Genomic DNA, 17,742 nt, shown 5'->3' on the forward strand with positions numbered 1-17,742 from the left:
GAGGGAGGGAGAGCGTCTCTATATCTCCCCCGCAGACTTTCTCTTCTCCTTCTCCCCTTCCTCCCTTCCTCCCTCCCTCCCTCCTCCAGCTCCCTTCCCGCCAGAGCCTCCGCACAACAATTGGGGCGTCTATATGCAGGACTAAGCGGTGAAAGCTCGAGAAGGGACGGCGGCGGATGCCCGGCGCTCGCTCGCTCTCCCGGGCGCCCGCGGGGAGCTGGCCGGGGTAAGCATGCCGGGCAGCCCCGCGCTGCGCCGCTGCTCTTGCCGGGCGCTCGCTGCCTTCTCCGGCTGGGCGAAGGAGGCGCAGCACCAGGAGACGCTCGCTCGCCGTTTTGCTGCATTGGTGCCGTCCGGGGGAAAGGCAGGCGCCGCTGTTCGCCTCGGCTGCCAGCGAGGCGCCGCTGCCGGCTGCTGAGGCGGCGGCCGGGGAGGAAAGCTTTGGCGGAGAGGATTCTCCTCGGCGTCCCACCCCGACGGGAAACCCATCTTCTTCTCCCCGCCCCCCTCGATTCCTTCGCCTCGGCACAGGACAAGATCCGGGGGCTCCCAAGATCACCTGTCGCTTCCACCCCCCACCCCGATCCGCTAAGGGAGGTGTGTGTGGTTTCTCCCTCCCCACCCCACCCCACCCCAAAAGGAAAGATTGAGAGGAAGGGCCGGGGCATCTGGTTCCCCTCTCCACATTTATTTGTTGCTTTTGGGAAGCCTGGGAGGCGGCGCGCTTGGCGGAGGATGCCATTGACTCGAGCCGCCCGGATTGCCAGGGCAAAGCTGACTTCGCGTTGGAAACGGAGCGCCGAGAACCGATGACTGGCTGGCTCGCTCTCGCTCCGAAGAGAGAGGAAGAAATTGGCACAACTTCTCTGGTGTTTTCCTCTTCCTCCGCCACCTCTTTTTCTTCTTCTTCTCCTCCTTCTCCTCCCTCCACCTCGCCTCTTTCTCCACCTCCGTGGCGTTCACTTTCGGTCTATGGAAAGAGCACCCGATCTGGACATTGAAGAGCTCAAGGTACGTGGGATCGTCTCTCCCCCCTCCCCCCGTGTTGAGAGAGATGGGAGAGCGTGTGTGAGCGATTGTGAAAAGGGGGAGAAAGAGGAAATGCCTCTCTTGGTGGTGGTGTCTTTTGCTCAGGCTCAGCCCGATGGAGTTGGAGGCGCTTTCTGTTGCCGGTGCGCGGAGATGCCGGGTGTGGGGGTATGGGAAGAGAGAAGGGGGGCATGGAGGAGCGCAGCCCCGTCCGCCGGCCCCTACAGAAGGAGAAGAAGAAGGAAAGAAGATGGGGGGGGGGAGAGGAGGAGGCTCTGGTAGTGGGGAGAGGGGGAGGGGGAAGGAGGAGGAGAAGGAGGAGGACGGGCGCTGGAGATTAGATGGCAAAAGCCCGGCTGCGCTTCTCCTCTTCCCTCCCCCTCTCCCTCCCTCTGCTGCGCCTTCCTAATCATGATCCTAATGATAAAGCGCTGCTTCCTCGCGTCAGTTGCATCAGCACTTCGGACAGCGGCGCGCCGGGTCTGTTAATCATCGGCCGCCGGAGGAAGAGCTAAAAGGTGGCTCCCCCTTTCACGCCGCCGCTGTTCCTTCCTCAGCAAAACTTCCCTCTCAAAGCTCCCTCCCTCCCGATTTCTAGCCTGTTGTGAGAATGATCGGGCGATCTTCCTCCTTGTCTTGCACTGCTCTTGATCTATGGGGTTCCCTTCCCTCTGCGGATCCCCTCACTCTAGTCTAAAGTCTTTTCCTTCCGCTTCACACACACTCCAGAAGCCCAAGGCTCAACATTTCAGGACTACAAGCCACGCAAGGCAACTACCCGGGATTTTCCAAGGATGCGGACGCAGCCACGTACTTTGCTGGGGGGAGGGGAGCTGAGAAAACTTTGCATTGGAATCGCGGAGCGGAGGGTTTTTAAACAAGGAAACTTCCCCATTCGATTTTGCCTTCTTTTAGGCTCCCTCCTTCTTAAGGAGCATGCTTGGTTGCTGGGAGCATGCGCCATGGAGCTGCCCACCCCGTCTTGCTGGTTTAGAACCTGTTCCCTGCAAAAGAGGAGGGGGCTTCCTAGGAAGCAAATCAGGCGCTGAAATCGGGGATAAGGCAGAGTAAGGAGGCAAGGGTGAATGGGGCGCATGGGGAGAGGTACTGAAGGGAAAATGAAAAATTGGGGGGGGGGACACTAAGGTGCAATAATGCAAATATAAGGGTAGCAGAGGATCAAAAGAGGATGAGAAGAAGGTCGTTAGAAAAAAAAATAATTTATGTATTTTTTTAATTAAAAAAATCACTGCACTGTGAATCAGATAATTTGTGTGAAAGAGGAATAGTAGGGAGGAATATGTTGTCCCACAGCCCTTTCCTTATATAACCTTTCAGAAAGAATTATCATGTCCTTACATGTGGCAGGCATGCCATTTATTCATTCCGAGGAGTTGCTTCATTTCCTCAAATATTGAAATGCGTGGTGTGGGAACTTTGAAACTGGGGTGCTAGTGGTGGACATTTCGTGCCCCAGAACTGTGATTTATTGCTTCCTGTTGTTGAGGATGCATTTTCCCACATAAACTTTTACAGCTTGATGCTTCTATGTGCAGTCGCCTCAGAAGGAACCCCCCACAAGAGTTCCCTGGGAGTTACCTCCAAGAAAGCATGCATTAAAAAAAATGGCCACCCCCTCCCCTACTTCAGCTGCTGAATTTCAAGAGCTTAAAGAATATGACATTTTAATGCCAGCTCTGTTGAGATGATCATTTGTGGTGATCATTATTATATGAACACAATTTCAAGAGCCAAGACCAGACTGTTTTGAGCTCGGTTTCTAGCCTGGTGCAATGCCATCCCTCAATGAACTGAGATCCCCTCGCAGTTTGCCGCCTTTCCCTCTTCCCAGGGAGCTGTGGTACTTAATGTAGGCTTGTGAACAAAGTTTTCTTTGAGGACGGCATAAGGGCAGTTCCCCACAGGGAAATGGCTCCCCGCTTTCAAAGTTCTGTGGAAATCCTAAACTGGGCTACGTCTCACACGTCTCTCCATCACTTGGGGACTGGCAGGTACTTCTCCGCTGCATGTGGTCTTTCTGCAGACCACGGTTTGAGGGAGAGGGAGATGTGTTCCCATTAATCTTCCCTCGAGCAGCTCTGCAATTAAGGCCACTCTTGCAGGGGCTGGGAGACAGTGGGCGACCTTGAGGAGAGCAGCCAGGATGAAAGGGGACTCCCAATGCCCCCTTTCCCTGTTCTTTGCTTTGGGTACCTTAGAGAAAGCAGCAGGGCTTCTCAAGGGGAACTTTATCCTCGCACAGAAGACAGAGTAGCAATAGAAACCCACATGCCATTGGCTTAGAATGGATCACATCTGCATGTTCAGGACATGTCGCCGTGGTGCTGATCTGTGAGATCCAATATGCTCATGCAGGTGCAGCTGATTCATGTGGTGCACATGCACCTAGGTTTCAGACCTGGCTGGACTCCTGCCTGTCTAAATCTTGGACATGTATGACTATAGGCCCTATGCTATCTACCTACCTACCTAGGTAGGTAGGTAGCACTTTCCCGTCAGATGGTCCTCAGGGCTGCTCCAAGAGCACTGTTTCCTATGCATGCTTCCTCTCATGTGCCACAGTGTCTCCTGTGCCTTCTGCTGGCTGCTTTTAGGAGCCTGTTAAAACTCAGCGTTTTTGGATAGACAGCTAATACTTTTTGATAATTGGTCTGCTGCATTCTATTAATCACCAGTAGGGGGTGGTGTGTATGCAAGATACCATTTTATTGAACAAGGCTAAAAAGAAGCTGGTGATGAGTTTGTGTGTGTGTGTGTGTGTGTGTGTGTGTGTGTGTGTGTGTTTGTACACACAGTATATCCTGTATTATCAGCTATTTTTTAAGCATTTGCTCCAGGGTGGATTAAACGTGTAATAAATAAATATAAGGGGCAGCCAACACTTTCCTTCTCTTAGCTACTAAGCTTTGTTGGAACCTCTGCTAGTGATGCAATGCCAACTTAAAGTTGCTGGTATTATTAGAATGAGATTCCCCCTTCCTTCTTCACATGAGGTTGAACGCATTGTGTGTTTGGGGTGTCAAGGGCTTGTGAGCATGATGCACTTGGGCTTCAGCTGCGAGAATCAGGAAAGCACAGCAAAAAAGAAGAAGCTCAGAGGCTGCTTTAAGTTGCAAAGAAGCAAATGGACTGTAGTCCCTGATCTCTTCCCTACACTGATCACATTTGCAGGACAAATCGAGGTGTGTCTACTCAGACGTAAGTCCTACTAAGTTTGAGGGGACTTACTTCCAAGTATGCAGGCATAAGATTGAAACCTAAGGTTCTAAGCTCCTTTTCGGGCAGGGGCTGCTTCTCTTAATTTGTAGAGCATGGTGTGTGTGTGACTAAAACTAATGCTAAGAATAATATTAACAACAGCAGCAGAAGTAGGTGGTCATGCCAAGGTCTCAAAGATAAACACTTGATTTGCTGATTAGTTCAGGTGATGACAGACCCGATTGGTTTTGCGTAGTCTACATTTTTCACCCTAGAACCCGCCTGTGCTCTGCTTCTGTGTTTTACAATTACAGAACTGCTTTGGCTGAGTCAAACCAACGCCGACTTATCTCAGCAGTCTTTGCAAGCAGCCCAGATACCAGAAATTTGCTGTGGCTCCACCACTGGACCATGCCATTTCCTTATGTACCTGCAACACTAAGCTCACTTACCTGAGAGTAAGCCCCACTGAATTCAGTGAGACTTAATTCTGAGCTGACATGGTTAGGATTGTAGCCTTAATGCTCAAATACCTATATTTTGTTGACTATCATCTATCTATCTATCTATCTATCTATCTATCTATCTATCTATCTGGTATCCAGAAGTATTGCTGGCTCTAAACCTGAAGATTCTGTTAGCTCTCATTTTTGCCACCAGGGCATAACTTTGGGGCAAATGCCAGAAAGACCTCCAAATGCAACAGGGCTGGCTTACCACATTTTGAAGCAAGTAGGGCAATAAACAATATGATTAAAAGGATCTGAAATTACGTAACTGCACCACTGTTAGCCACCATGTCTAATAGACATATTCTCCATGATAGTGCCTAATCTCCTTAGAAAGCCTTCACCTCATCCAGTGGCCCATCTCACAAACTAATTCTATCCTATGTGAAGGACCTTTAGTTGTCTGTCCTGATTCTCCTGGCAACCCGCATTTATGGATGATCCCTAGACCAAGTTCTAATGTTACAGAAGAGGAAGATGGGGGAGGAAGCCCATTTGACCCACTTTTTCCAGAACATGCATAATTTTGTAAACTGGTATCACAACCCTCTTTGTTGTCGGGTTTTCTGAACCAAAAAGTCTCCAAACCTCAGCACTTACTCTTGAGGAAAACGGCCCCAACCTTTAATTTTTTGTTTATTTGCCCTTTGCAGTGCCATAGAGTGCTCTGTGATACCTTTCTTGAGATGAGCTGGTAAGATCTGTTTGGACTCTTCTAAATGCAGCTGCAGCCGTTTTCTATGAAGGCATTTTGAAACAGGTTCTCTTGGTTTCCTCTTCTTAATCTCTTGCAAAGATTTTGCTTCCTGCCTCTCCAGTTGCCATACACTGAGTTGACATTTTTATTACGTTACCATGCATGCCTCCGATATCTCTTTCCTGATTAGACCTAGTTGGCTCTGATCCCATCATTGTATTTGTGAAGTTAAGATTATTGGGCAAGCAGGGGAGGAATGCACATAATTTTGCAGTCCTACTACTGAGCTTAATATGCCATATTAATACTATTCCTATCCCCCACCATTCCCCTCAGTTTGGAGAGATCCCTCCTTGGATAATGTGATGCTCTTTGCAAAGTTGGCCATTTCCTTCTGACTTCAGCTCATTTATGGAAACCTTTTATGGAGCTCATGTCTTCTCACAAAGGCCTGCCTGAAACCTGATTAAAACAGTGTCTCCTCCAAACATCTATCTGAAATGCAGCAGACTCGGCCTAGCAGTGTAACACTATCTTTAAAAAAAGGTTTCTAAAATCTTATTTGTGTGGGGGACCCACTATTTTATTATGAGAAATTGCTTCTGGCTTTAGAAAGAATACTTGGATCAAAACAGCAATGAACTCGCTAACAGCACAAATACTTCTCCATCTGAAATCTATCTCTCTTGTTTACAAAAGCACAGTATGGCCAGGCTTTGGAAAGATCAGCTAGTGATTCCTGATGTGGTTTGGTTGCCTTGCCAAATGAAATTGAGGCAGGGCAAAAAAATGTTGCTTAAAATTTCACTTTAAAGAAGCAACGAGATGCTGAAAATTTTATACATCTTACTCCCACAAATACAGAAAGCAGGAAAATGAAACAGAGAAAAGGAGGATGCGCCAGCAATCTTAGGGGGAATACCACAGTTTACAAAAGTGTATATACCATATACACCAAAAATATATACCAGAAATAAACACAAGGAAATGGCAGACAAAACCAAAACCAGAACCATGCAGTAAGGACTGAATATATGCAAAATATTGAGTCAGCTGGAAAGGAGGAACTGAAAATGGGTCTGAATGGATAGAATGCCCTCTTTGAAAAGAATAGCTGGCTAAAATCCTGAACAGGAGTCCTCTTGTTAGGGGAGAAGATGCTCTGCAACCACAGTAGATAAAAGCAAAGAACTATTTGCCTCTTGGGGAGATCTTTCAGGTAGCACTTTCATTCTTCATTCCCCACAATCAATGACCTCGTGCTAGGATCTGAGTGCATTGTGCTCCATACCTGAAGCCTTTAATGCAAAGTAATACCTGCCTTACTAAAGTCTTGATCATCCATGAAGAGGCCAGATTGATCTGGGACGTGTGTCGTACGCTGGCCCCCTAGAATAGAGAAGTTGGTTATCCCTGGTTATCAATGGCCTGGAGCAAGATCTCACTCCTCTTGCAACCGTTCGTTGATCCCAGGTTATTGGAGACACTGTAACAGGACCTGCCATCTAATTTTCTGGGTAGTTTGGCAATAAGCTTTTCATTTGCTAAGAGCATTATGGATTTTTATTTGTAAGCATAAAGCTTATGTTAAGCCCCTTTTCTGAGTCCATTTAAAAGTTAGAGTTTCATTAAGCACTTAGCTACAGAGGAACCGTAATAAAGCTCACTGCCGAGTGTCTCTTTGAATGTGTGTTGTGATATTTTCAAAGGTGCTGGGCACATTTGAAAGGTCACTTGATACAAAACTGGAAACTAGCAAGGGGAGGCGCTTCACCTTGCTAGTCTCTGCACGAATTTGCGATGAAACAGATCAGAACAAAAATGAGAGAGACGGAAAGCAAGTTTTCATCCAGAGATCTGTGGGCTGGTGTGCTTTTGCTTTGATCTCCCAGCTTCCATCTCCAATGCATATATGAACTTTCATACTTTTAATTCACAAATCCGTGGTGTTTTGTTTCAAAGGAGCACCGTCATAAAAATTAACTAGGGCTGTATTGCGCTTACCTGGAAGAAAGCCCCAGTGAACACAGTGGGACTTCCTCCTGAGTAAGCATGCATAACACTGGGGTGCATGTTGAATGTGTCTCCTCCAAATCCTTTGCAATGCAGCCCTTTGCATTAGCAAAACCACTTTGAAATTTTTAAATGTGTGTCCCTATATGCACAGGCATTTCCTCTGTGAACAGCTAAGCATGTGCATGTATTGCATACATGCCCAGGAGCACATCCTTAAACTCTTGGCTAATTAAACTAAAATATTACCTACTACTTTCTGGTTCATAATCACTAGCATAAGTTAAAATTTGCATATCTCCCCTAAGCATGCTCTCAAAAAGCGTCAAAGTGTGTGTAAGAGTGCAGACTCATGTGAATTTTATGAGGCTTACTTTTGAGTAGACATGATTAGGGTTGCAGTGTAACTCTCCTGCTGAAATCAGCACAATTTAAATGTACTTAACGTTTGACTGGATCGTACCTAGCGATTGTGGAGTGCAACAGAGTAGCCATACCAAGTCGGGGAGATCCAAAATGGTTCCCTGCAGATGTTGCTGGAATCCAGCTCCCTTCAGTTCAGTCAGCATGGCCACGGATGATGGGAGTTGTAGTTCAATGTCACCTGGAGAGCACTCCATTGGCTAACCTTGCTCAAATGGAGAACAAATCCAAGTGATCTTGCATATGTGCCCATGGAAATATACTTACACAAATGCTCACTGTATAGTTTGAAATATTTAGCTGACAATCGGATGAGCTGCTTTTTGAAGGCTTGTACGCCTATGTGCTTTGGCTCACTGGACAGGCATGAACTGATTTTGAACCACTCCTTAAATAAGGACATAAAGGCAGCAAGTTTGGGATCTGGGGGCAATGGAAGAGAAGCTTTCACATGTGAAGCATGTGCACTGAATTGCCTTGCCCCACACTGATCCTGCTTCTATTGCTATAAATCTCTCGTTTGCATTTTCCACTCTTTATGGCGCAACTCTTGCAGCATCTTTTATTTCCATTCCTCTCCCATTTGCAATCATTGAAATATGTCTATCGGTCTCAGATGGCAGGTGATTGTGCTTTATAGGGTGTGTAAAACATCATCTTGACATTTTTTTCTGGATGAATAGACTATGCAAACCTATAAAAAAACACTCTTTCAGGTGATATTATTAACTTCAGGTAATTAACAACACCAGTGAAAAGCAGCATTTCTACCTGAAAGTGACAATTCTAAGAAGGAACAGCAAGTTGTGATAGATTGATCCTATGCACATTTACTTAAAGGCCAATCCCTTTGAGTTCAAGGAAATGAAATGTAGGATTACAAATATGCTAGTTTCAGCTTTTGGTGGTACGTTTGGTCTTGCAAGCATGTTAATGGTTGACTGCTGGTGAAGCTATTGGTGAAAGCACTCCTACGAAATGATGTGATCTCAGTGTATGGGCAGCCACACGTGGAGGCAAGGGATTCTTCCAGTACCCCATCCTCTAGCCATGATGAGCTTTAAAGGTCCCTGTGAATTGGGCCTGGAAACAGATCAGGAGGCGGTGCAGCTGATGAAGTGCTACCATGACATCTTCATTGCTCCCGGTCCCAGTTAGCTGTCCAGCAGCTGCATGGTTAACTAACAGCAGTTTCTGAATGCTCTTCAGAGGCAGCCCCATATATATGGGTTATAGCAGTTTAGCACAGAGGCTAACAGAGCATGGCACATTGGAATTAATATGGAGATAGATGCCTGCCTTTTGAAAACACAGACATGCTCCAGGATGGTGGGGATTGCCGTATAACAACATCTGGAGGGGCAAAGGTCCCTCAATCCTGATACAGTGGCTCCTTTAGCACCCAGAACCCAGAACTAATTGTCTCTTCCATTGGACCTATCTCTGACCACCCTTGCTGTCTGCTAGGGCTACTTTCACGTGGATGTACACTCCCTGCTGATCAGTTTTTGTCCTTCTTATCTCACTCTTACAGTTGTACCTTGGTTGTCGAATGGCTTGTGATTCGAACATTTTGGCTCCCGAACGCTGCAAACCCAGAAGGGAGTATTCCGGTTTGTGAACGTTCTTTGGAAGCTGAATGTTCGACGGGGCTTCCGCGGCTTCTGGTTGGCTGCAGGAAGCTCCTACAGCCAATCAGAGGCCATGCCTTGGTTTTTGAATGTTTTTGGAAGTCAGACGGACTTCCGGAACGGATTCCATTTGAGAACCAAGGTACAACTGTATATACTAAAAAGTATCTAGGTCACGTAGCAGCCTGTTCAGGGCACTGTGAAGACAAACTGGTAAATCAAGCCTGTCACTGTAGGCAGGTAGTTTGCGTCAGGGCAACATGGAGCAACAAGAAGTAAGGCAGCTCACTCGAAAAACCAGAAGAGGCTGCTGTAAGGTGATCAAGGGGTGTGGACGAGGAAGAGAAGGGGGAGGGGGGTCTTTATTCCTGCTGTTGCATTGATGTATCAATAGGTGCTGGGGGGTTGTTTCCATTTCCAGATAAATATGGTTACATTATTCAGACCAGTCGATTCCAAAACTAGCCGCAGATGGAGAGCTTTAAACAATGCTGTCCTCCAGCACATGGTAGATTGATGATGTTTCAGAATTGCAGCATATGGCATAAGGGATGTGAAATGAGGGAGCCCTCAAGAGGTTGATTCAGCAGTTCTGTGGTCCTAAACCGAGCCATCTTGGAAGTCAGTTTCACAGTTTCCCCACCGAAACCGAGCCAAGTTAAGTCAGGCTTTGTGCAGTGTGGGAGGATTTTTGATGGGCAAAGCTAAGTAGGTGGCTTTATTTCTGTTACACGTTAGTCATTCCATAATGCAAAATACTACTCTGTAGCAACTGACATATTTTTAGTGCAGTGCATGCTATATATTCATCGCTGAGGCTGGAGACAGGAGAGCAACCTCTGGTTAGAATTATCTGACGTTCCTGATAAACAAACGTCTCTTCTTTCTTTTGTCCTCCCTTCCCTCATTTGCCACCCCAAATCCCATCATTTTCACAAAGCCTGTCATCATCAACATTAGATAAAAGACAATTAACCTTTGCAATTCACCTTCAGAATATCCAGTCTTCAAGCTCTACCTAATTAAAGGTCAAGCAGGAACAAAGTAACACTTGGCAAATTTCTCTTCTTGTTTAGGACAGGATGAAGCGGTGCCATCATTCTGAAAAGGGCCAGTTCACGTTCATCACACACGTTTTAGTCAAAAGATCAGTGGGGAGAGTTAGATTACCTTTCCCTTGGAAATATCATGAGCTCATGCAAAGCATGCCTAAGGAAGGCCTATTTTCCAGGTGACAATTTTATAAACATGGACACACAGTCATGCAAGAGCAGGGGCCTCTTTCAGAGTGATACATGAATATGCAGGTTCATTTCTGGCAACAGGTTCTGAATCAGAACCAGAAATGCTTTCAGCCAGGGACCAATCTGTTTCTAGTCCATGTCACTTCTACACGTGTCCATTCATAGATCTGATTGCTACAGTTTCCAGATTAATCTCCCTGAAAATGTCTGTTATATTTTGGAATGCTTTCCATCACTAAATATACATTTTGTAGCATATTTTATCTTCAGGTATTAATGTGATAGGGAGTAAGGCATGGATATACAGAAGACAGCCACATCATATTTTCCTACGGGTAAACAGATGTAGGCATGGGAAATGCATCATTTAAGTGAGCACTGAGTGGGTAACAAGGCTGGACCATCTTAGCTAAGTGTAGAACAGGGTTGCCTCCAAATAAAAACAGGTGAAGCGAATTGCAGTGGGTGACCTCAGTAAATAAATCTTCTCTTCCTTCTTTCATTATTAAGAGTTTGCAGTTACTCTGCCTGAACACTTCAGTCTTGTATTAATATAGAGGTTTGCTAAGCTCACTACATTTCAAGCTGAAAATATATCAACACTTGGTTAAAATGAAAATCCTTCTAACTTGTACTTATTCGTGGCTTTTTATATACACTATATCTGTCCTCTCAAGAACTTATCACATTGTGCAAAAAGTATTGATCGTTACATTGATTTCCCCAACCAGTACTAAACACACACACACCAAACGCAAAGCCTACTCCAGATTATCTTAAAGGTTGAATTAGAAGGATTGTGCCAAGCACCCAAATGCTCTTGACACTGAAAACCTTTAATGAGATCCCAGGGGTGCCAGGAACAACGGGATTTACCTTAATTCCATGACAATTCTAGATAGAATCATTAGGGGTGCCATGGGACTCAAAAAGTCCCATGCTTCCCTTTTGGTGGGGAACATCATTTTTTTTAATTCTCTGCTTCCTAGAGAACAGCGAGTTGGTTTTCTCTGTCTCCAATCCTCCAGAAGCTAGATGGAGCTATTTTAGCCATTCTCCACTTTGGGCTTATCTTGTCCCTCTTGAAGTGTTTGGACAGCAAACATCATGCATTCTGTTCCATCTGTAGATCTGCACTCTAATGTGTGAATAGATACGTTGGCAGTGGCTGCAGTGATCAGCAGGGGTGCTCTGATATCACAGGAGGTGGAACACGCAAAATGTTTTCTGAATGCTGTTGGATGAATGGCTTTGAGCTAGACCCTTTAAATCAGGGTTGGAGGACCTGTGAACCTTCAAATGTTGCTGTACTACACCTCTCATCATCCCTGACCATTGGCCATACTGGCTGGGCCTGGTGGGAGTTGGACTCCAGCAACATCTGTAAACTGACATGTTCGCTATCACAATCTAAACCATGGTGGACCATGCTACAGTAGAGATGCTACATCAAGCTTCCTCAGCCTCAGCCATCCAGATGTTTTTGGCCTACAACTCCCATGATCCCTAGCTAGCAGGACCAGTGGTCAGGGATGATGGGAATTGTAGTCTCAAAAACATCTGGAGGGCCAAAGTTGAGGAAGCCTGTGCTACATGGTATGTCAACTAAGTAGGACAGGTGTGCCCAAGTACAGCATATATTCTGGTCTGTACATCCCTGCCTGCCTCTCCAGGGTTGTACTGATAACTTTTTCCTGAATCATAAAGCTAAAGCCAAACATATGGCAGGCTGTGTATCCATTGTAATGCACATTAGAGTGGTACACTCATATACTTTGAATTGGACCCAGGGCACACCTGCTAAAAAGGAAGGCCACCATTGCTGTCAACCTTGAATCCACCTTAGGGATAATTTAATGGCAACTCCGTTTACTATAAAATATTCTGCATGAGGTCCCTTTGTCTGATATCCCATATGCATCTTCGAAGCTCCATCATATATTTTAGTATGCCCATGATTTTTTATTTTTTTTTGCATGCAGTAGAGTTTTGATGTTGATTGCATTTCAGAAATATTTGTGCAAAAGTTCTCCGGTGTACAAAATTATTATGAGACATTTTTAGTATGAATCAATCAAGACGGTAAATGCGAAATTGATTTTAAGCACGCAGAGCTTGATATGAGGGATTTAGTATTCACAGCACCGTTTCAAAGTGATGCTATATAGTTTACTTCACAGAGATCTACGCGCACATTACTCCCTTCCATTTGTAGGTAAAACAGCCCAGATTTATAGCGTTTGTTGCATTCCAGAAAGATAGCAGGCCTATATGCAGATGATCCTTGCTTTGCCACACAAATACATTTCCTTTCCATGAACCTCACATCCCACCACACAAATTAACTCTAATTGGATATGGCGTCACTTTCACTCATCTTAAAGACTGTAAAGCATCGATTTTATGAATTGCCGGCATACATTCAGCAATAAAAACTAAAGATGCCGGAAATCAATAGGAGCTTCTGTGTTGATCATTGGCAATGAGAAAAGGCAAAAGTCAATTTAATATTTCAGGCAACAAGCTGCCTCATCTATAATGGTCTGAAAGCAAAAGAGGACTTATACTGAAGGTGTCTTCACAAGAACCCATAAACTTCCATGCTATGAGCCTTTTGTTGGAATCTCTACTTACTGCACAAGCCTTACCATGGCTACTAAGAATTGAGTCCTGCTCAATGGGGCTTAGTCCCAAGTAAGTGAGTTGAGGGTTGCCCACCTTAGTCGAGAATATTCTACATGAGATATAATCATCTGATATAGAAACGTTATCATTATGTGGAAGCGTTTATGGTTTTGGGAGGTTCCATGCTAGCATATAGAGCAGCCTTTCTCAACCTGTGGGTCCCCAGATGTTGTTGAACTACAACTCCCATCACTCCTAGCTAGCAAGGCCAGAGCTCAGGGATGATGGGAGTTGTAGTCCAACAACATCTGGGGACCCACAGGTTGAGAACCACTGATATAGACAGTGGATACAAACGCTTGTCCATTTCTGTAGCTGGCTTCAACAGCAAACTTGCAAACTTACCAGGATTCAATGGTGGAATTGACGTCTGGTGTGTGTGTGTGTCCTGGTTTTTACTTTTTGAAATATGGCAACCCTGCTAGCTCCTCCTGGCAGTCAGGGTAGGTCTAGGTCTTTTCACAGGATTTTCCTGTTCTGTGCCTGTCTCTGCTTCCTTTCCAGTGCCCTTCCCAACCGCCACATTGCTCTGCGACAGGGTTTCCCAAACTTGGGTTTCCAACTTTGGACTACAATTCCCATCATCCCACTAGCTAGGGATGATGGGAGTTGTAGTCCAAAAACAGCTGGAGACCCAAGTTTGGGAAACCTTACTCTTGGCCATCCAACCTGATGTGTTGCAATCTGTGGTTGTCTGTGTCCAACTCATCCAATGCCTAAGTACTTCCAGATATGCCAGACTTTGCTGAGGACTTGGCCAAAATCTGGTGCACAGACCTACTAAAGGCAATGGTGGCTGGCTCCATTGGGGACTGGTGTGGTGCAAAGTAGGAGGCCAGCAGTAGGTGGAGCTTCATTCTCCTCCCTTCTAAGTTCTAGAACAAGCATAGGCAAACTTGGCTCTCCATATGTTTTGGGACTACAGTTTCCCTCATCCCTGACCACTGGTCCTGTTAGCTAGGGATCATGGGAATTGTAGTCCCAAAACATCTGGAGGGCTGAGCTTGCCTATGCCTGTTCTAGAAAGGTAAAGTAGGAAGAAGTTGAAAGCCAGTGTCGCCCTGTGGACTAGCTGTAAATAAGGAAGTAGGGACTGGATGATGTTGGTGGGGCAGTAGTCCACTCACCCTGATGGACCAGCCTCCACCAACTAAAGACATGCCTTTGTTGACTTGGTAATCCTACCACTATCAGCGAATTCTACAGGTTCTATTGATAATCTATGAGATTTCACAATGGCTTCACCCACACCCTCCTAATTCTGCCCTTGCTCCATCCCTGAATCACCACCTTCCTCAGAAGTTGGTGTCTCTGAGCATGAGGCAAACGCTTAAACAATGTAATGTGTGGAATGTCCCTTTGCGTCCTCCCTCTCCAAGTTGTGAAAATTGCTCAGGCAACAACTGTACAAGCCTCTTAATGTTCTCTTCCTTCCTTCCCTCCTCAGCAAACGCATGATCTATTTGCCCAGCTCGGGCCTGCCTAGTTAAGCTCCCTATTTCATTCCGTATTAATTTAGATGAGGCGGATAATATTTGCTGTTCATGTAAATATGTCATCTACTCAGTCTACCGAGACCACTTGCACTATTGCTTAATAAAATTATGGGGATATGAGTGGTGTCGCCGCGTCCCATGATAAAATTTCCATCATAGTGCTGACAGTCATAAAACAAAAGCTTCTCTCTGCCAAAGTGCCGCCTGTCCTATTGAACTTGGGACTTTTTCTAGGCCTTGATCAATGAACAGTATCTACCAGGCAGTAAAACTGCAGCATAATGATAAACAGAGCAAGAAGACAGAGTTTGGGCGGATTGAAGTTGAGCACCTGGCATGTCAGGGATTATAGATTATATTGGCCAAAATTTATTTTACGCGGGTGCATGGTGCACTCAAGTTGAGCTCCTTTGTGATACACAACCCAGCAAGCTCCATTTTCAGAGGAGAGAAGTAAATTGTAAGGATTTGAGGACTGACTGGGTGGGGCAGGGAGGAAGGCACAGACAGAACAGAAATAAACAATTCTAAGATACACAGACACATAGGAGCCATTTGTCAAGCTTCTTAAACAAGCTGGGCCTAAGTGAAATAATGATGTAATGCCAGACCCTCCAAGTGTCCTCATTTTCCAAGGACAATCCTGGATTTACAGAAGCCATCCCAGTTTCTGATTTGATCCTGGAATGTCTGCCTTTTCCTTAGGATGTCCCTATTTTCATCGGAGAAACGTTGGAGGGTATGGAGTTATGTGACCTGAGTCAAGGAGATAAGTAACTATACAACCTTTAGATTACATCTGAAGGCATAGGGAAGATTTTGATTTTTAATGTTTGATATATGTTGGAAGCCACCCGGAGTGGCTGAAGCAACCCAATCAGATGGGTGGGGTGTAAATAATAAAAGTATTATTATTATTATTACTATTAGTATCATTGAGTAGGGCATCCCTATTCTCATCAAAGAAATGTTGGAGGGTGTGTAATAATAATTTGCAGGAAAAGGAAAACATGGTTTGACTTGGTGTTAATATGGTGCATTAAGTACAGAATGGAAGTTTTTGAGTATCCTGTCACAGGAGTTGGAAACTCCAGGGCTGCAAATCATCAGTATCGCATAGTACCTTTGAGCATGGACAGCAATGGTGGCAGATGCCCTTTGGAGGTAGGGTCGAAGACAGAGATGCCATTGAAAGGCAGAGTTTTAGAATGTTTTATCATTTTACTGTTGTTAGCTGCTCTGAGCCCTGCTTCGGCTGGGGAGGGCAGCATATAAATAAATTTATTATTATTATTATTATTATTATTATTATTATTATTATTATTGTTGTTGTTGTTGTTGTTGTTGTTGTTATTATTATTATTATTATTATTATTATTATTATTATTACCCCGTCCTCTCCCCTTCTGAGTTTTACAAGGGCAATGCTAAGATGCTGACAGAATGTGCTACCCCCTGGGCTACATATAAGTAAGATGGCAGGCAGCTGGAGGCTGGCTGAGGGCAGACTGATGTTGGTGAGGCAGTGCCCCACACACCCTAATGGCCCAGACTCTGCTGATGAGTGAGGCCATAGGTTTATGGCCCTCCAGATGTTCTTCAGCTCCCACTAATCTCTAAGCATTGGCCATGTTGGCTGGGTTACCTCAGTGTCAGGTGTCAGAGGATCCAACCCCCACGGTAGGTTGCCAGGAACGGATAAGACAAGTAAAGTTCTTACCAACTGCTTTTTATTCAATGTTCACACAGAGAGGCTTAGAAATGTAACTTCTTGGGGAAATGGTGTTGCTCCGAGTAAATCTACAACCCCTTTCTCTCCCACTTCCTCATTTGTCAACCCCCCCCTTTATGGTTTCAGCTTAGGGCCATCTGTCTCTGAGCCCTTTGCTCTTCTACTTTTAAGGCTTGCTGGGTTCTGGGAGATGGTATTCTGGAATGCTTTCTAGTGATAACGTGTCAGCAAGTTTCTCCAACTCTGTCTCCTCCTCCTCTCCCATTATTTCCCAACTTTCCCTTTCATCTTCCTCTGAGCTATGACCTCCCTCAAACCCCTCTTGTAATTTGGAACTGTGTTCTTCTTCTCTGGAAGGGTCAGGCTGAAGAGGCAGTCTCCATCATTCCCCCTCTGCCCAGTCCCTGGCACTCAGCAAAGATTATGCCAATCTGACTGGTTTCTAGGCAACACCTCCCTTATTGCTGTACATAGCATTAACCCTTGGGTCACTTGTTGAATGGTCTCTGCTGTCAAACTTCCTATAAAAGAACAGGAGCTTCCTTATAGCCACCTAATACAATCATAGCAAAGGTAAGAATTGAATACGGGCTTTCCTGATTCAGAGCTCAGTTGCGTTAAGTCACCAGGCTACAGTTGCTCTCAGTCAGGAATTGCCACGCTTCCAGATTAATTGTTTTAATATGTAACCCCCCCCCCTGCCACCCAAATGAAAATATAAAAATTGATTAGCTTTTGAGGTTTGATCTGACTGGTGATAAAATTGATCGATGATGGTTTTTAAATCAGGCAGTCAAAGCACTGAGAAGCTGGGAGGTTTATATGCTCTATTTGGTTCAAACATCCGTTTATAGAGCTACCTGCAGCATCAGTCAAAAGCTGTGGCTCAAGGCAGGAAGCACATCCCACAATCCTAATTATAGGCAACCTGTACAGCTCTGAACAGCTGGGCGGCTCCTCACCTGCCTGTGCATAATATAACATGACAGTTGTGGACTCCACATGTCTCCATTCCTAATGGCCAGATCACCATCACATGTACATCATGCTGTTGATTTTTGTAC

The 17,742-nt window shown here is 45.3% G+C and overlaps 1 protein-coding gene across 1 annotated transcript in view; it reads left to right on the forward strand.

The window, feature by feature from the left end:
• Positions 1–214: 214 nt before the first annotated feature.
• SGCZ (sarcoglycan zeta) overlaps positions 215–17,742 on the forward strand; it is a gene marked incomplete at its 3' end in the record, with an annotated part of 537,140 nt that continues 519,612 nt past the window's right edge. The window contains exon 1 of the mRNA XM_083757248.1: positions 215–1,011. Coding sequence (XP_083613374.1) covers positions 973–1,011 — 39 coding nt within the window. The 5' untranslated portion in view covers positions 215–972. The remainder of the gene's footprint in view (positions 1,012–17,742) is intronic.

The sequence above is a fragment of the Podarcis gaigeae genome (genome assembly GCF_964106915.1).
Source record: "Podarcis gaigeae genome assembly, chromosome: 9".
NCBI lineage: Eukaryota > Metazoa > Chordata > Lepidosauria > Squamata > Lacertidae > Podarcis > Podarcis gaigeae.